The sequence below is a fragment of the Syzygium oleosum genome, unplaced genomic scaffold, assembly GCF_021117445.2.
Source record: "Syzygium oleosum isolate NSW1041296 unplaced genomic scaffold, Sole_v2.1 Sole_v2.16, whole genome shotgun sequence".
Taxonomy (NCBI): Eukaryota; Viridiplantae; Streptophyta; class Magnoliopsida; order Myrtales; family Myrtaceae; genus Syzygium; species Syzygium oleosum.
Genome location: NW_026607500.1, coordinates 7,904,454 through 7,923,097, shown reverse-complemented (window position 1 = coordinate 7,923,097; position 18,644 = coordinate 7,904,454). Strand labels below are relative to the sequence as shown.

Below are 18,644 nucleotides of genomic sequence, written 5' to 3'. Positions count from 1 at the left end.
GAAAAAATTACATCGATGAGGTGTGGTGTAATGTAGTCCCAATGGATGCTTGCCATATTTTATTGGGGAGGCCGTGGCAGTTTGACAGAAAGACACAGCATGATGGTTTCAGAAATACCTATACCTTCAAGAAGGATGGCCGAACCATTACCCTAGGTCCTTCAGATTTGAGAAAGGAAGTGAAAAATAATTTGCTGTCCAGGTCAGAATTTCTAGAAGAAGCAGTGAACGCGCCTGAGCTTTTTGCCATTGTGGTGATGGAGCGGAATTCTGACAGTCTCGAAATTCCTACCTAAGTTCTGCCCTTGCTTGAGGAGTTTGCTGATGTCGTACCGGAAGAGTTGCCACCTGGATTGCTGGGTGAGCACAATGTTTCTGGAACTTTTAATGTAGCAGATTTGTCACCTTACTACACTGAAGAGGAAGAAGACCCTGAAGAGATTGATGACAATGATGACGAAGCAGATTCGAGGACGAATCTTTCTCTAGCAGGGGAGGATGATGCACCTAGGGGACCGGCGGACCCGTTATGCGATTGGACAAACCGGCGGGCTTGAAGTCAATAATGTCGGATTGAGCTCAAATTTGGTCGGCTGAAGCGAAACGACGTGCTGATCAATACTCATATCCTTTGGCTATGACTAACGATGGATTTTTACGATTCGGGGTCGTTTAGATGGTTTTTTTTAATTATTTTAGTAATTTTCGAATTAAGGGTATTTTTGTATTTTTTGCGTTTTTTTTTGTCATTAGGGTTAACACCCTTTATAAACTCGTTTTTAGGGTTTTGAGAGGCAGTAGTTTTTGGATGTTTTGAAAACTTATCGATTGTTAATCGATTGAAAGAACAGTTTGTTCCTCGTTATCGTTTCGATTCTTCTGTTTAGCCTAATTTCTATCGCGCTTCGGCATCAAAACTTCTAAAGGGTATTCCCTCCCTCTGGGGAAGAAAAAGATTCGGGGGGAAGTAGGGGTACGAAACGCACGGGTACCAGTATGTTAAAACAAGGAACGTATCCATAGAGCCCGCTCCACAGGTTGGGAACAGGCCACGAAGACACTTATAGGAGCGAAAGCTCCCCTTCATACTGAACACCAAGGATCCAAGGAAGCCCCCTAATTAAATTGATTGTCGTTTATGTTAAACGGCGCATATATTTAATGTATTAGATAAACGGGGCGATGGCTCGCCCCGTACGCCCCACCTCACCGAAATCCCTATCCCCATTTTTTATAAGAAAAATTCGTGTCGTTGGGGTCGGGGGAAGGTCCTGCCCACCGTGTCCGTCCCTTTGCGAGCTTTTTTTTTATTTCGTGAGAAAACGTGGGTAGACAATTTTGTCCAAGGATTTCCCATCCATTGCACCCAAAACACTCAAAAAACAAAAAAGCAAAAACAAAACAAAACAAAAGAGAGAGAGAGAGAGTAATATTAAACTCAGCAAATTGCCACCATCCATGCACAGGTGCAATGCACCTTACATTGGATTTGTACACACTTTCTTTAAGCAAATGCATTGCATTTGTCTCATTATTCTCCCCTAACCTCCCCTCTCCCTCTCTCTTTCTCTCTCTCTGTCATGTCACAGCTTCCTCCCCCACCACCATTCATAAAAGGCTCCCGTCTTTACGTATACGCAGACCTCCCATCGTTCTCCTCTCCATCTTCCCTTCCTCCTCTCCCCCTCCTCTCCTCTTCTTTTTGCCCTATCTGATAGGGTTCCTCGCCATCTCCCCTCTCTTCGCCGCCCTCCCCTTTCTCATGCATTCTTGCCCGCAAGCTCTGCAACTCGCCCTGACCTTCTTGATAGTCGCGGGATCTGCCCTTTTTGCACTCTCTCTCGAGGGTTGTTGGGTCGAGACCGGTTCGGAATCCGCCTCCCAGAGTTCTTGGACCCGTCCCCATGTCAAAGGTCCTCAGATTCACTGGTAAGACCCCGAGCTCTGCCCTGTGAAACTGTTTCTTGCTTCGGTGTTTGTGCTCGATCCATCGTTGGCGTTCGTGGGTTTGCTTCAAAATCTGCTCTTTTTAGGTTATTTAGGTGTTACTTATTCTAGATGATAGCTCAACTTAGGTTTTTCAGGGGACGTAGTTGCTTAGAAACATATTTTATGGGATTTGGAGGAACTTGGCTTGATTTGGGTTTGGTAATAGGCTGATCTATATGTAGTTGCTTCAGCTTTGTTGTGATTTTTGCGATAAGCTGAATTGGTCTTGTCTGTTAGTGATAAGCTAATTGATATTAGGATAAGCTGATTGTGGAGGATTTTGGGTTTCAGCTTTTTTCTAGGATTTGTGTCGTTCCCTTTAGCTTAATTTAGAAGGTCAATCACAGTTGTGACCTTATATAGATTATGAGTTGTTTTTTGTTTTTGATAATTGAAAGATGCTTGAAAATTTGAACCTTGATCCGGTACAACACTTAAAAGAATTTTAGGTAATTTTGAATAAAATTATTTGAAGAAGTGAAAAGCATATGTGAACCGTGGATCTATGATTTGAAGGTCACATAGCGGTGGTCAAATTTGTAACCTGAACACGTTCATTTTTTTCTCAGGAGGTGAGGATTTTTACTCTGGGGGGTCAATATACCCAAGCCCAAAGGAAGCTAGCCTCTTTTTGTCCCTTGGTAAACATGTGGACGTATATTTTCCTCCTCGCAAGAGGTCCCGCATCAACGCTCCATTTGTTTTCAGTGAGGACCTATTCGAGCAGAAAAGGCAGGACACAATCGAAGTTCTTCCAGATGAGTGTCTCTTTGAGATATTCAGAAGGTTGCCAGGAGGCCAGGAGAGGAGTGCCTGTGCTTGTGTATCCAAGCGCTGGCTCACACTTTTAAGCAACATATGTCCCAATGAACTCAGATCACAGAACAATTTGGCTCCTACTAGTGGGGGAGAGGAAGTGGTCTCTGAGGACGATGGATTTCTCTCTAGGAGCTTGGAAGGGAAAAAGGCTACTGATATTCGTCTTGCTGCCATAGCTGTGGGGACTGCTGATCGTGGGGGATTGGGCAAACTTTCAATCAGGGGAAGCAAGTCATCCCGGGTGACGAAACTTGGTCTTGGGGCAATTGCACACGGTTGCCCCTCCCTTAGGGCCCTGTCCCTTTGGCACTTATCTTCTGTCGGAGATGAAGGTTTACTCGAGATTGCAAATGGTTGTCGTCAGCTTCAGAAGCTAGATCTTTGCCATTGTCCCCAAATTACCGACAAATTTTTGGTCGCAGTTGCGAGGAATTGCCCTAATTTGACCAACATATCAATAGAGACTTGTTCTAGCATTGGAAATGAAGGTTTGGCAGCTGTTGGACAGTTCTGCCAGAATCTGAAGTCCATTTCGATCAAAAATTGCCCCGGTGTTTCAGATCAGGGCGTTGTTGGTCTGATTTCTAGGGCTGGTAGTGCCTTAACAAAGGTCAAATTGCAGGCATTAAACATAACTGATGTATCTCTTGCGGTCATTGGGCACTATGCCACGGCTGTTAATGATTTAACCCTTACCAGCCTTCATAATGTCACTGAGAGAGGGTTTTGGGTCATGGGCAATGGTCATGGTTTGCAAAGGTTGAGGTCTTTGATAGTCGCTGCTTGTCGGGGTGCTACTGATTTGGGACTTGAATCTCTGGGGAAAGGTTGCCCTAATCTTAAGCAGTTATGCATCCGTTCATCTGCATTCCTATCAGATGGTGGCCTTGTTTCTCTCATGAAGTCAGCAAGTTCACTCGAGAGCCTGCAATTGGAGGAGTGCCACAGGATTACCCTGTCTGGACTATTTGGTCTTCTCGTTGATTGTGGGGATAAACTAAAATCCCTTGCTTTGACAAACTGCTGGGGATTTAAGGGCTTTGATTTTAGATCACCTCAAGTGTCTTCTTGCAAGTCCCTGCGCTCATTCTCCATTCGCAACTGCCCAGGCTTTGTTGATGCGTGCTTGGTGACACTTGGGAAGATTTGCCCACATCTGCAGCAAGTAGAATTGAGTGGGATTACAGGAATAACGGATGAAGGGATTTTACGACTGCTTGAATGCTGTGAGGATGGTCTTGTGAAGGTTAACCTCAGTGGATGCATCAACCTGACGGATCGAGTGGTTTCAGCAATGGCTAAGTTGCATGGTAGGACCCTTGAGGCACTGATTCTGGATGGTTGCACAAAAATTGGTGATCTGGGCCTGCTGGCTATCGCAGAAAATTGCCAACTGCTATCTGATCTCGATGTCTCGAAGTGTGCAATTTCGGATTTTGGATTGACGGCATTGGCTTGCTCTAGTCAACTGAATTTGCAAGTCCTTTCCATGTCTGGTTGCTCTTTGGTGTCAGACAAGTGCTTGCCTGCTCTTAAGAAAGTGGGCCGCACTCTTTTAGGCTTAAATCTCCAACATTGCACTGCAATCAGCACTCGTTCGGTCGACCTGCTTTTGGAAGAGCTTTGGAGGTGTGATATTCTCGCTTGATTGGGAGTGGATGAAAATTGCAGTTTCATCAGACGATTGGATTTATTTATTATGAAGACTTAGAATTCAACTCGGCATATGTGGACAGCTACAGTTTGTGTTAGTTTTTGGGTTCAGGATCCAGCGGATATGGGTGAAGTAATCCAGTGCTTGGTCCTTTTTTCAGGGAATATGGCCTTCTTTTTGGCAGGTTTCGGAATTGGGAATCTGTTCTTCGTAGTTTTGCCTCCCCAAAACAACAGGAGTCGTTTATGGCCAGATTTTCCTGAGAATATCCCGGCCATGTTCTGGTTTAGTTCATCATCAGTTTCTATAGAGTTTTTATGATGCCCGGGTTGGTATCTGCTGTTTTAGCTCGGGATCATGCTGGTCAACTATGCTGCTCACGATCGGCTTTTCTCCGCTTCTGGATCCTTGCACTTACAGGAATATTTCGGTTCTGACAGGTCTTTCTTGTTCCAGATCCTTGTATGTCATGGGTGGGTCATTCTTCAGAGTTTTGGTGATGGTCGCAGTTGCTTTTCACACTTACAATGCCTTGGTGTTCTAGGGCTCAGGCCATGGCAGCTGCTCACGCAGTCTGCCATCACAACCTTCTTGATGTGAGGTTGTTTTTTCTAACCGAGCCTTGGTTTTCCGGGTATTGGGGCGTGGATAGTTTCTCCAACCATTTCGCCGCACCTCGTTAGAATCTACCCCGTCTATATGTTGGTGTTATAGTTTGTCACGTGAAATAAAAGCAGTGTATTTGTTCATGTTCTCATAGATGTGCAGTTGTTTTACCCGTGAATGGATGCTTGCTTGTTCATTTCATGGCCTTGGTCCTTGTGCTCCCTCCCTAGTTGATTCAAAGTAACCTTGAATGGTCTGAGGATATGATACGGAGTCACATCAGATATGGAACTTAACTGTTGATAGACTGTTATCTTTCCAGTTCAATGTAGTAGTTTTTGTCGCGGTGGTTGCTAAAAGTAAGGCTGCTATCAACTTTACCAAAAATTCGAATCGCTAACCAGTACCACTCACGACGACGACAACAATCGAACTGTTTTCTTCACTGCTCGAAAGCTGTCGACGATAAGGACGAGTCTTATGCTTTATCGCCATTCGGCTTCGCTAAGAAGAAAGGTGCAATGAAATTTAGAAGATCGATCCAAGATTGTCCCAAGACGTTAAAGGGATGTTGCTTAACTATTAGTGTTTAGTCTACCATGTTTCTTCGAGTATAAGCATGCGAAGTATGCGTTAGTGCCCTGAAGGGATGGTCCGAATTTGTGACGAAGATCGCAGAGACAGCAGATAAACGGTCTCTTTTACCTGGAAACATAAGCAGATTGTGTTAATCTCATCAAAACTAGCCTTAATATATCATTTGGTCATACATTCTATCTGATTGATAAACTTTAAGCACAAAAGGAAGACATTTTTAGAGAGGTGGAGATTGGCCAATTCCTGATACAGAAATTTGTCAAAAAGCCATACTGATTTCTGTCATTCCATAACAATGAAGGCGCGGTCTATGGGGTTCGGAGTGAAGTCGCCATTGCCGGTACGGAGAATGTTGGGATGCCATTGCCGCCGTCGGCGACACACCGGGCTAGCGTGCCACACGTACGACTAGGCGGAGGCGGGAAGCCGTGGGTTTTAGCGGATAATTTAATGCTTATTGTTATACTAGCAAATGCACACGAAAATTTGATGGAAATATTTGTTGACAAAAACACATAATATGATCAAATTATATAGAGAAATATATTCCGAAAGAGAAAGATATATCAAGATTTGAATTTCTTTTCAAGAAATTTGTTGTGGGATAGAAAATATTCAAATTTTATTATTGAAACATGTGAGAAATAAATTAGAATTATCATCGTCCATGGACACAATATTTGTAAATTATTCAAAGATATTTGGGGAACAGAAATATTAAAATCCCTTAAAAGTAGGAGAGACTCTTCACTTTATATTAAAAATTATAGATTTTATATTGTAGATTTTAATGTTAATAAATTTTTTTACTTTCTTAATTTTTAAAGAGTCGCGCTTTTTCCACTCCTTCATTGGCTAAAACACTTCTCAATACACTATTCTGACGATTTTACCCTTCATGTGTCCCACCTTTCACCATCCGAGAATTACTATGCATTGAATTTTTTTCCTTTCTTTTATTGTGGATCCCAATTTCCTTCATCTTTTCCGTTCTCTCTTTTGCAAGCAATCCTGCTTTCAAGCTTTTTGTGAAACGTGGTATCCTCGGGTAAAGTTGAGGAGGATTTAGAGGGTGGTATTTTCAGAATTGTGAGGCCACAACAAGCTCGAGTTGGCAAGGCTCCACGCTGTAGATCTCTGCCGGGACTCGCCGTCGAAGATCTTTTTGGGCAGGTCTGCTTCGGCTTCTCCAATGTGCTAGTCCGCGATCTGTCGGACAATACGCTGGATCCACTATGGTACCGCCTTGAGGGCGGTGACGCAGTAGAGAAGAGCCGCATCTCCGGCAACATCTAAATTTCCGTCTTGATTGGCACCCAAGGCGTAGAGCTCGGACGTGCTGTACGTGCCTCGGACGTGCTCTAAGGTCTACCAATCTCCAAAGCTATGGTACCTATAGGTGACGTTGATCGAAGCTCAGGACCTCCACGTCACTCTGAATTTGCCGCCACTGACAGAGCGAGTGGTGAGGGTTAAGGAAAAGTCCGTGTGGACATGGCAAAGGTCAAGGAGTACAATTTCTTTACATCATGATCAAATTGTTTGTTACCCTTAAGTTATTTATATTGCCAAGTGCCTTGACAAGGAGTCAAAGCATTCTGCCACAACCTTCATTTTCTCTTTCTTGAAGACCGACTTGAGTTCAAAGAAATTCTTTTGACCCCACTTGCTAATCCCATGTACTAAGGAGGAGAAATTTTTGTATCTCTATTTCGATTTATTTTTCGATGTGGTGTTTTCAGCTTGGATTGTTTTCTAGTTTCTTACTTGAATATGGTGAAAAAGCTTCTCAGTAATTGAATTGGAGATTCAAGCTGTGGTGTTTCTTTATGTTTTTCAAGGTGGTGTTTTACCGTGACTCTATCGCGTCCTCTTCAACTCTATTGGAGGGGATGGGAAGTTCATAGTAAAGGCGAGACTCATGAAGGGTAAAATCGTTGTAACACTACATTGAGGAGTGCTTTAATTACAGAATGTGTGGAAAAAGCACAGCCTTTTTAAATTGCTAAAGTTGGAAAACTTACACAAAAGGGCAAATATTCTAAAAGTAATGAGATGATAGATTTATGATAATAAATATGTACCAACACATGAAAGGATAAAAAAGAAAATGACAGAAAGGCTAAGAAAATCTGCTTTGTTGACTAGGTAAATCAGATGGGACAAATTGTTGTTATTTCAGTGATTATCATCGTATATCTTAACTAGTAGTTACAAGGAATCAACCATTCAAATTTTGTGAAGGAAAATGATTAAGTCAGGTCACCTCAATAAAAAATACATAAATTACTGCTCCATTTATTTTACTGAAAATAAATAATTCGAAAAATATTTTTTTAAAAATGATGGATTGTATCGCTTATAAAATAAATGAATCTCAAAATATTTTTTAAAAATATTGTCACATGTGTACCAGATTGGGATTTTTTGCAATCGAAAAATTAATTTGAGATAAATTTATCAAAGATGTATTAGTTTGGAATTTTTTGTGATCAAAAAATTTATTTAAAATAAATTTATCATAAATATATCAGTTTGGAATTTTTCGTAATATTAATCATTTCTTTCAAGAATTATACCAAAAATTCACTTGCATAGGGAATTGAGTTCGTGACTCGTGAGAGACAAAACGGCACAAAATGAATTTTCACGAGGTGGTCAAAGAGTGTACTTTTTAATTGGCTGACAATTGCAGCAGAAGATGGATTGGACGTTAAGAGAGAAGAGGCCCCAGGCTGTTTGAATTCAACTTGGAGAAGGAAAAGGAGGGCAACGTGTAGTCACATTACACTTCTCATCAGTGTCCTTCATCACATATCATGATCTTTTTTTGTACAGTGAGAATAAAAGATGAAATGAACGAATATGATGTAAAGAAGATGATATAACAAATTGGTAATGTAAATAAATATTCGAAATCGCGATATCATAGAAGCTCCCCTAATTTTAGATTACTTTATCGTCCTTAGGGTCTTACACGTTAATGTGAATTTGCTCTTGATTAATCCATTGAGAGAGGGGACATTCTAATTTTCCTTGAATGGTGACCTGATGACAGTGGAGCCGATGACCGAAGCCTATGTAAACGGCCCCCCATAACTATAATAGTCACAAGGTGACGAAATTCCTTGTCAAGCCACACGATTACTTGGTTAATTGCATAGTTGATTGCCTTTGATTATAATGGTTTGAAGCACAAAATACCCGTACCGAAGGAAGAGAGGGGATAAACTGTGAGAACTATTATGGATTTAACTTTTATTCACAAAAAATTTCGTAATGTAGTCCAGTCCGTGCATTTTTTTTATTGAATGCATATATATACACACACAAGTTGTGGTGTAATGTATAACAGCTGACAAGATATAGTAAGAAACGTGAAATATATTCCCTATCATGTTTTCATTTATTTCACGAAAAATCAACAATTTAGATAAGAAATTCTTAATTTTGATTGTTTATGTCACTTAGGAAAATAAGAATAAAAAATGTTCTTATTATTAATAAATATTTAGACGTAGATTGTAGTTAATGATGAACATACTTTTGGTTGACTATTTTTTTCAAATTGAAATTAAGAAAAACATTTTCCAAATTGCTTGTTTTTGGCTACACATACGAAGCTTCGCTACACATACGAAGCCCAAAGTTGATATAAAGTGACATTTTTCTTAAGATGCCTTAACTATACAACGAGTTTAAGAGTTATAATGTCTTAACATTGGCATGATGTAATGTAAATAAGGAACATCACTATGATCAAATATAATTGGCATCTGTAATGTGAGTAAAAGAGAGTTATCAAACATTTTAGAGGAAAGAAAATTCTTGAAGATTTGACATATTTTGGAGAAGTGGTTCGGTACAAACATTAAATTTAAAATACGGGAGGAACTTAAAAAAACTTCTTTTTTATAATCCAGGAACATGAGCGCATAAACTAGGTTACTTAAAAATTCATGAATACAAACCTCACAAACTGATTAAATTCAAGCTTTTGACCTATGCAGGCGGTCCTGATCCAGAAATAATCTGCATGCAATCAGTGGATTTGATTGGATGACTTGTAATTCCTAATATGGAAATTGTCTAGACCCAAACAAACTGTGCCAACCTTAGAAGGTTGCCGATAGCTCTTTCGATTAGATAAAACTGTCATGATTTGGTATAGTATACAGTTCATCCCTACTTCAAGCACACCTTCATGATGATTCTTGATATTGAAAACTGTTCTCGATTCACTTTATGTTCAGTGGAAAGCTTTTACATGCCCTCTTGATAAAAGTTAAAACAAAGAAGGTTCCTTTTAACTGATGGAGACCAGAGCCTGGACCGTAGTGTTTTGAAATGAAGAAACACGTGATATTATTACCTTCTCTCTGGCTTTGCTTTGGCTTCTTTCTTCCCATGCGAGAAAATCTCCGGTAGACCAGGAATGGAGTCGTTTTCATGACCGCTGTACACTGAGGGTGGCAATTAATTACTGAGCCAGCAACTTCAGCAACAGAAGTGTCCACTGTGATGGGAACAGTGACCAACTTTGTCCCTGAACTACCCTTCAACCATTCAATTTTTTTGTCCAGTTTTCCATGCACCGTAAAAGAACAAAAAAAAAAACAGAGAAAAGTAACCATCCTTATCAACAGTTGTTTTTTCTGTTAACTCAAGCAGCGACTTCATTAACATAATTGTCCCCTCCCAACAAGCAAAGTTGCAGAGAGAAGCGCGGGATCTGGTGGGAATCAATCAAAGTGTCTCCGAGTGATGGCTTCATCAATTTACTACCAATACCACCAAAGTGGGCTAAAAGCTACTGTACTCCTTGCTTGTTTCCTGCTCTGTCTCTCTCCCTTAACAGGTAAAAACGTCAAACTTTTATTCATTACGCTGTCCAAAACAAAAGCATGCCCATCAAGTGAAGCACATGTCACTCTCTTTCGAGTGAAAATGTGAGTAAAGCCAGAAAACAAGGATTTCCCTACAGTGAAGAATCCTAGTACCTAGCAGTTGAAGTCATTGACCGGTTTTGCTTTCTTGTTGCTCAAAATCTTGCTTTGGTCCGACTTATTTTTTGTTGTGTAGTGGGAGAAGGGACTGAAGTTTTGAAGATCAGAAGAGAGATGGTGGGTTCAAGGCCACCGATATGTGTCAACAGGTGCTTGAGTTGCAGGCCATGCATGGCCACTCTGGTGATTCATCCTCCAGCAGTAGGAGGTGGAGGAGCAGAAGATGTTGGGGCTTCAAGCCATGAGGGAAGTGATAGCTACTACCTCCTCACTTGGAAGTGCAAATGTGGCAACAAGCTTTTTCAACCTTGATTAAATAAATCAAACTCTGTAATTTTCCTCACGTACTAAGTTAAGTGACATCTATAGTACGTTCATATGAATGTTCATCAATTCACTTGTACAGAATCTAGCTAAAGAGCATCGAAAATGGACAGGTTCCATCTGCTCTTTTCCTGTAATTGCAGTGATGGATGTGATCTGGTCCTTTCAAGGGAAGATTTGTGGTTTCACATGGCTGTCTCTTACGTTTTGAGTTCTGGGTCATTCTTCTTTCTTAGCTTTTGTTTTTGTTCTTTTTTTCCTCGTTTTCTAATTTATCATTTTGGGGGTTCTAAGTTTTTGTTTTTTTTTGGTCGGATTGGGGGGGGGGGGGGGGGGGGGTGTTCTAGTTTGCTTGTACTTGTGGAAGATGAGTTCTTGCAAGTATTTTAATGGGAGTTACCTTGTGGAAGAATGATGAGGCTTTAGCATGAAGAACTTCATTATTCCCACTGGAGTCTTATGCCTGTTCCAAACTTAACACTCTAAATGCAGAGTAGATGACAGTGACTGTATAGCTACTAGTTGGAGATGATGACCACAATCATAAGTTGAAGAGGTCATCTGATCAAAATCTTGCTTTGGTCTGACTTATTTTTTGTTGTGTAGTGGGAGAAGTGACTGAAGTTTTGAAGATCAGAAGAGAGATGGTGGGTTCAAGGCCACCGATATGTGTCAACAGGTGCTTGAGTTGCAGGCCATGCATGGCCACTCTGGTGATTCATCCTCCAGCAGTAGGAGGTGGAGGAGCAGAAGATGTTGGGGCTTCAAGCCATGAGGGAAGTGATAGCTACTACCTCCTCACTTGGAAGTGCAAATGTGGCAACAAGCTTTTTCAACCTTGATTAAATAAATCAAACTCTGTAATTTTCCTCACGTACTAAGTTAAGTGACATCTATAGTACGTTCATATGAATGTTCATCAATTCACTTGTACAGAATCTAGCTAAAGAGCATCGAAAATGGACAGGTTCCATCTGCTCTTTTCCTGTAATTGCAGTGATGGATGTGATCTGGTCCTTTCAAGGGAAGATTTGTGGTTTCACATGGCTGTCTCTTACGTTTTGAGTTCTGGGTCATTCTTCTTTCTTAGCTTTTGTTTTTGTTCTTTTTTCCTCGTTTTCTAATTTATCATTTTGGGGGTTCTAAGTTTTTGTTTTTTTTTGGTCGGATTGGGGGGGGGGGGGGGGTGTTCTAGTTTGCTTGTACTTGTGGAAGATGAGTTCTTGCAAGTATTTTAATGGGAGTTACCTTGTGGAAGAATGATGAGGCTTTAGCATGAAGAACTTCATTATTCCCACTGGAGTCTTATGCCTGTTCCAAACTTAACACTCTAAATGCAGAGTAGATGACAGTGACTGTATAGCTACTAGTTGGAGATGATGACCACAATCATAAGTTGCAGAGATCATCTGATCAACACTTTTAACCTAAAAGAGAAAAAAAAAAAAAAAACAGTATCTAACTTTGGGTTGGCTCCTCTTTCATAGAGCTCTTCATTTTTAGAGCAGCTGGCAGTTGAGGACTCAGAAGACGACAATTCATTTTTACCCCCCTCTTTTCAGAATTACTCCAACAATGACCTGAGCAGTACCAAAGAGAGTACCTGTACAATGAAATGTCAATCTCCAGCAACATCAAGCTTGTGCTTTCCTGCGCCCGTTGCTTCTACTGGTGGCATTTCCCAAGATGTAAGATGGCTTGTCCTTCTTGTGATGCCAATATGGAATTTCATTTACCATGATGTGGCCTCTAAAACTATCATCTTTCTTGCCTCCATTCATAGATTCATACAACTTTCTTTTTCCCAATGATAAATTCAGAGATGAAAGTACGACTCGTGTTCGTGCAACAGCACAGTACGTCCCCAATGTTCTTCAGGTCTTAGTTTTTGAAAGCTGTCTTTCAAATCTTAGCTTAGACCTCAGGATGAGAAATGCAAGGAATTGAAGATCAAGCGTTATAGAGGTGAGTTAGAAAAGCAAAAGTCTGTCACCATCTCGGAACATCTCTAAGGCAGCTTTGAAAGACTAGAACATTTTTTAGCCAAAAAAGAAAGACTAGAACATTGTAGACCGAACAGGCAAGATACCTTTCCATCTACTCTCATCGTTGGGAAAAAAACAGAAAACACTTGCATGTAAGATACCAACTAGGAAGCTTTCCAAAGCATTAAAAATCTTCAATCGGTTTTCTTCTTGAAATGAATTTACCAACAAGAGTCTTAGATATCATCGTTCTTCAGGGAGGAAAAGGGATAAATGACGAATCGTTTGGATTCAATCCAAAGTGATAGCTAATACAGGATCAAGAAAGAGAAGTTGTGTTCTAAATCCACCCGATTTGAAGTAATCCAGACAATAAAGTCGCAATGCCACAATGAAAAGCCAAAAGGTGTGCTGTGCTTATGCACAACCATGTCAGTTAACCGGTAAAACATCAACATGGCTGAACACTATATTCTCGCACTTCCAACATAGGAGATGAGCCCGGAGCAGAAGCATCAGAATGTCTTACCATATCAGACTAAGCATCAGGCGAGTTCTTAATTTCTCTTACTGTCCGTCTATCTCGAAGTACGATCCAGTAGAAAAGTTCAGAAATAAATACTAAATCAAATCAAGGACAAATGAAAGAGAAGATGCAAAGGACCATAACCAAATCATATAGCCAATCAAAAATCTCAAAAACATAAATACAATATCCAATTGTCACACCTCAACTGACTCAACAAATTGGTTCCGACACTAAACTTCACAGCAACTGATATTCCTAATATTTCTGTTTTTTTCAGTAGGGAGGCAACCAAAGAATGCTAAATCAAAGAGAGCACTGGGCAATCAATAACTTACAAAGGTGCAGGAATGCAGAATTTCTTACGATAACCAGCAATCCCAAGAACAAGTACAAAACAAACAACCCAATGCTTCCACAGACAAAAAGACGCCAGAACCCACGACTCTTCCGCAAATCTTCCATACCTCAAGCATAATTATCCCTGATAACCCTTGTCGTCCTGTTCTTGCCAAGTTGAAGGCTCTAACAAGTCCAATCTAGCTCTATTACTGCTCCTGCATAAAGCCTGATTCTGTCCCTTCTTGTGCTATAGTTGGCTCGGCTAGCTCAGCAAAGATTGGCGTATGTTCTTGCAGATGGTCACTAAAGGAATCATCCACCTGAAGCGGCTTATGTGCTTTATTGCCAGTTTCTTGCTTATGAGTTGCTTGAGGCACGGCACTTTTAATCCTCACACTAGCTGACTTAATTTTCTCAGAAGGCAGTACAGGGAGCGATTTCCGAATTGGCTTCTTTGATTTGATGGGAGGCACTCTAGATGGTTGGTTTCTCGACATTTCCTCATCGAGGCTTAAACGACCAGATGGACGGTTTCCGTGGCCATTTTCTTCAGACTCCTCGGTAGACGAGCTCTTTCTTCGCCCAAGCTTGGGAGATCTAGCTCTTGTTGGGGGTATCTGTTAGACAATAATATTCATATACTCAATGGGGCAAGAAACGGTTCTGGACCCTCACAAGAACAAGCATTTTTGTATCCAAAAGTTTGTGATGATAAAATTGAGAGAAATGCAGCGCAAAGAATTGAAAGAGCTAGAAAAAGCCAAATATCACATTAAAAAAAAAATCAGCATAGAGCAATTCAATATATATCAAATTCAAGAGAGGGAAGAGAAAAGGAATGAATTAATCCACCCTAGGAGTATGACAACCACGGATAATCATTCGTAACTTGTAAGTACAATCTATAAACTAGAAATTTTTGCAACATGGCCCGACAAGCTCTGCATCATGACCTTATTTGCAGTGCAGATATCTGGAGAATTCACAGTCAAAGAAAGAATAGTGTTCTGGCAAGGTTATAGCCAATACTAAATTCTATTTACAGAGTTTCCTACTTCCTATCATGTGTAGAAGTTGAGAGTGGGTAACTTAATGGAAAAGCTCTTGAAATATTGATCTCGAATAGCTAGATACTCAGTTCCAAATATAATTTTTGGCACACTTTAAGACACCAAACGTGTACGATAACTGCTGGAACTTAGCTAGCTCCAGGTGCAACCAAGGAAAACATCAGATAGTTGTAGTTCCACCCTGTGTTATTCCTTCTGAAAGAAAGACAATATTTATGAAATAGTACAGAATTCAAGCTAGAATGAAAAGTAGAGAAGCATTTATTCAGCACATAAACTGGGTTACCCTTTCCAATTCTCGGGATCTTAATTGCTAAGACATTTAACTGACGTTAAAGATTCCAAATACTTGTTTAAGAGATCAAGAAAAGAAATCCTATTGCAGATTTTTTTAATAAAAGTTGCATTATAGTTATAAAAACAGAATGGAAATCTTGTTTGTCATTGGTATCTCTAACCATTCTTTTTGATAATGAAAATGATCTAAAACATTCTCTCTCTCCATTTATAAGAAGGTCTTAGATATCTCTACACAACACAGACGGTATATTTATGATGCTCATACAAAATCTAATTCCAAGGCTGCCATAATGAGGCCTCGCAGATATATGAGAATCTACCTTTTTCAATTCAACTTTAGGTGGCGAAGGTTCTTGGTAGAAGTTTGGCATAGGTGTGGCTTTAAAGTTCAAACTCTTCCTCAGCATCTTAATCTCAGCTTCTTGAGTTTCCTGACATCAAATTTCAGCTTCTCAAATAAGCAAATGAAACAAGCAAGCAACTTCCATGGCCACTCAAGCTAAAGGATACCACCTTGGACTTAGCCTGTAAGGTTGTCTGTTCTACTTCCTTTGCATGAATCTTTTCCTCAAGCTTTGAGTAGAACTGCCCAAGACGATGATAAAAAGTAAGTCATATCTGCAGCAATCTGGCCTGGGATAACCACACAATTGCACATGAAGCAAACGACAGGAGCTAACCTCTTTCCTTTTTTCAGCCCTTTCATTACACCTAAAGCTGAACCGATAGTTCGGAAGTACACCCCCTCTACGGGGTCCGGAATCAGCTGCGGTAAGATTTCTATAATAATCTAAAGGATAAACTAATTGTAAACAGCAAAGAATGAAATCAGGGATCATTATTGAAGATGCGAAGCAACAACTGGAAAGAGAAATATGATCAAACTGCAAGAAAATCTGCAAGGGATACGGGGAAGATTGTGGAAACCCATCAGGTTCGATGACGGATCCTTCTTTCAAAGGCTTCTCTTTTTTAATCCTGCTGTTGAAAGCAATTCATAGTTTCAAATTCCAAGGAAATCTAATGTAATCAGTAATTGATACAAACCATGAAATTTACGCACAGCAGGAGACAAACAAATAAATAAAACTTAGCATTTGAAGATTCAGAGACCACTCAAAGCCTTTTCGCTATCCTCCATCATAATCATAGCAGTAATAATGGCAGCAGATATATTCCAAACAATTTCTTCAACAAGAGAAATGTTAAAGTTGGGGCAAGATTGGAATACCTCAAGCCTTCTGAAGAGTCTATATCAAATTTTGCAGCTTGCTGTCAAAAGAAAACACACCAAAATATAACGATTAGCAACCAAATGTTAGCAACGATGACCTAATTCTTTCAAACAAAATATGGTGAAACTACACTTAAGAAAGCATTCACCTTGGGTAGACGAGGCTGCTTATCATTAAATGATTTACTTTTAATAGGCTTCTCTAAACTGGAATTCGGAGCACCATTTCCATCTGGAACCGCTTTTGCTTCCTTTTCGTCTTTGTTCTTCTTTGCTCCAGGTGCCAGCACATTTTTCGCAGTAGGTTTGTAATTTTTTTTGGTTTCTTGACCCCTCTGGCTTCTCACACGTTTTGCATGGTCTGAATCTAAATTATCTCCTTCCTATGAACCAATTGATAGATGCAGTCAAGCATAAGGATTCGTATCACTTCCAAAAACTAAGCAAAAGCAGAAGTCTATACCTTAGGAACATTGACAGGTCCCTCCTTTAAGTCCACAGGCGATGACTTGTTTGCATCAGACTGATCTAACTTAACACTTTCTAAGCTCTTATTTACAGATGCAATTGCACCAGTCTCATATGTAACCCCATTAAAACCAGTTGGAACTCTCTCTCCTTCGCAGGCCGGAAGTTGCTCATAAGCACCATGTTGAGGGACCACCTCAAAACCATTATCAGCTATGGTGTCATCAATATCCATAGAACTGTTGATGCTGAACTATACTAGACGCTTTGATGCAATGCGAAACCAAAAGGGCACAGGGACTTGGAAGTTCCTGAAAGCTCAAAGAAGGCAGAAGGTATGCAGATCATGTATCAGTCATCTTCCCACAGGAAAAGAAATCATGAGAAAAGAAGTAAAAGTGAGCCAATGTGCCACAATCAACATTCTGCAAAATCACAAGGTCAGACAAATATTAACGAGCTTCAAATTTTTGCTGTAGCATGCCTCAAAACCACCTTCTCAACATTGAAGCACATAATCCCCAGCCCAACATGTGAATCTCGAAACTCAATAAAAGGAAATTATACATACTAGTATCTCTTACTTCATCGATTCTCAGTTTGCATGGATTTCGCAAGAAAAGCACGTCAATCACAACTATGCGCATTAAGCAAGAATCTACGCACCCTACACACACACACACACACACGAGAATTAATCACTCAAAAAGAAACGTTCTTCCAACAATGCGGCATCGATCTGGTCATGGCAACCGCAACGACACGAAACCCAGTAAAAAAAATCCCATTCGAGCCAAGAAAATGCCTCGGCTCCAAAACCCAGAAACAGAAATAACACATCAGGAGCTTCAGACACGATTCGGGCACAGAACTTCTCCGGACGCTAACTCAGGAGGCAAATACAGAGCAGTACAGACCCGTTGCGCTCTTACCCAGAATCGGAGAGCGGCAATCAGAGCTCCATCGACGGGAGATCTGCGGCGAGAGTTTGGAGATCTGGGACAAGAACGGAGATGGGCAAGGACCCAGAAACCGAAATTCGAAATTTTGAAGCTCCTGCCTCAATCTCCGAGCACAATTGGGGGGTTCTACGAACTGTGGAGTGATCGATCGTGGGGGGTTTTTTGAAATGGAGAGCAGGGGAAAGGGTGTCTGTCACTGTTGGAGGGACATGGAACAACAAATAGCAGTTGCAGTGGGTTTCAAATCCATTCTTGCCAGGTCACTTGAGAGAGAGAGAGAGAGAGAGGCAGAGAGGGAGGGAGAGGCACACACTTGGGGTAGATTTCTACACTAGCACCAAAGCAATTACAATATACATTTCAAGAAAAATAAGATCAAACACACATTGACTTTATGAAGGTACATAATTTCTCACTATTGTATGTACCTTGATAGGTTTTATTATCTATATATACACACACATGTATGAGAGAGACGAGTATCAGGAAAATAAAGTAAAGGTCTGTTTGAAAACCCAATTAAAAGCTGAAAAATTGAAAACTCGGCGCTTAATGAAATTTGAACTTGTTTGGTAATATCAATCACCGTTGACTTAATATACTTGATTAAGTAAAAAATCCACTTAATGTGGTAAGTAAATGGAGGTCACTTATTTTTTTCAAAAGTAATTGATGGAGATAATGATACAAATGGTCCAAGAATTTTTAATTTATTCAATGCAATCCCTAGATTTTAGTTCAATGTGTAATGTCGTCCTTGAA

General features: G+C 40.4%; 4 protein-coding genes across 6 annotated transcripts; 3 read left to right on the top strand and 1 right to left on the bottom strand.

Moving 5' to 3' along the window:
* Window positions 1–1,599: 1,599 nt before the first annotated feature.
* LOC115686181 (EIN3-binding F-box protein 1-like) lies at window positions 1,600–5,217 on the top strand. Its single transcript, XM_030611391.2, has 2 exons — window positions 1,600–1,929; window positions 2,559–5,217. The coding sequence occupies exons 1-2, from the start codon at window positions 1,905–1,907 to the stop codon at window positions 4,454–4,456; spliced, it is 1,923 nt and encodes a 640-aa protein (XP_030467251.1). The 5' UTR covers window positions 1,600–1,904; the 3' UTR covers window positions 4,457–5,217.
* Window positions 5,218–10,269: 5,052 nt separating this feature from the next.
* LOC115686206 (EPIDERMAL PATTERNING FACTOR-like protein 8) lies at window positions 10,270–11,126 on the top strand. The gene is made up of 2 exons (XM_056318915.1): window positions 10,270–10,523; window positions 10,748–11,126. Exons 1-2 carry the CDS (start codon window positions 10,430–10,432, stop codon window positions 10,981–10,983), a joined length of 330 nt encoding a protein of 109 aa, XP_056174890.1. The 5' UTR covers window positions 10,270–10,429; the 3' UTR covers window positions 10,984–11,126.
* A 471-nt stretch (window positions 11,127–11,597) lies between these two features.
* LOC130140144 (EPIDERMAL PATTERNING FACTOR-like protein 8) lies at window positions 11,598–12,072 on the top strand (the record flags this gene model as incomplete). Its single annotated transcript, XM_056318758.1, has 1 exon — window positions 11,598–12,072. A coding segment is annotated over one exon (240 nt), but the record flags the coding sequence as incomplete, so codon positions are not given.
* A 1,562-nt stretch (window positions 12,073–13,634) lies between these two features.
* LOC115686233 (protein WVD2-like 5) lies at window positions 13,635–18,195 on the bottom strand. 3 transcript variants are annotated; one of them, XM_030611455.2, is made up of 9 exons: window positions 17,853–18,195; window positions 16,916–17,238; window positions 16,602–16,835; window positions 16,450–16,490; window positions 16,128–16,199; window positions 15,899–15,998; window positions 15,732–15,803; window positions 15,539–15,649; window positions 13,635–14,465 (listed from the first exon to the last, which is right to left on the bottom strand). In XM_030611455.2, exons 2-9 carry the CDS (start codon window positions 17,153–17,155, stop codon window positions 14,055–14,057), a joined length of 1,281 nt encoding a protein of 426 aa, XP_030467315.1. In that variant the 5' UTR covers window positions 17,156–17,238; window positions 17,853–18,195; the 3' UTR covers window positions 13,635–14,054. The 3 variants fall into 3 exon arrangements, with proteins under 3 accessions (XP_030467315.1, XP_030467313.1, XP_030467317.1); XM_030611453.2 differs by having other exon boundaries at window positions 16,916–17,231; XM_030611457.2 differs by having other exon boundaries at window positions 16,128–16,196; window positions 16,916–17,231.
* Window positions 18,196–18,644: the final 449 nt, after the last annotated feature.

Coding starts and splice junctions, on each gene's coding strand:
- LOC115686206 (XM_056318915.1), top strand. CDS start 10,430: ATGGCTTCATCAATTTACTACCAATACCACCAAAGTGGGCTAAAAGCT. Junction 10,524..10,747: donor CTGTCTCTCTCCCTTAACAG/GTAAAAACGTCA, acceptor TTTGTTGTGTAG/TGGGAGAAGGGACTGAAGTT.
- LOC115686181 (XM_030611391.2), top strand. CDS start 1,905: ATGTCAAAGGTCCTCAGATTCACTG. Junction 1,930..2,558: donor AAAGGTCCTCAGATTCACTG/GTAAGACCCCGA, acceptor TTTTTTTCTCAG/GAGGTGAGGATTTTTACTCT.
- LOC115686233 (XM_030611455.2), bottom strand. CDS start 17,155: ATGGATATTGATGACACCATAGCTGATAATGGTTTTGAGGTGGTCCCT. Junction 16,836..16,915: donor GACCTGTCAATGTTCCTAAG/GTATAGACTTCT, acceptor ATTGGTTCATAG/GAAGGAGATAATTTAGATTC. Junction 15,999..16,127: donor GGGTTTCCACAATCTTCCCC/GTATCCCTTGCA, acceptor AGATTATTATAG/AAATCTTACCGCAGCTGATT.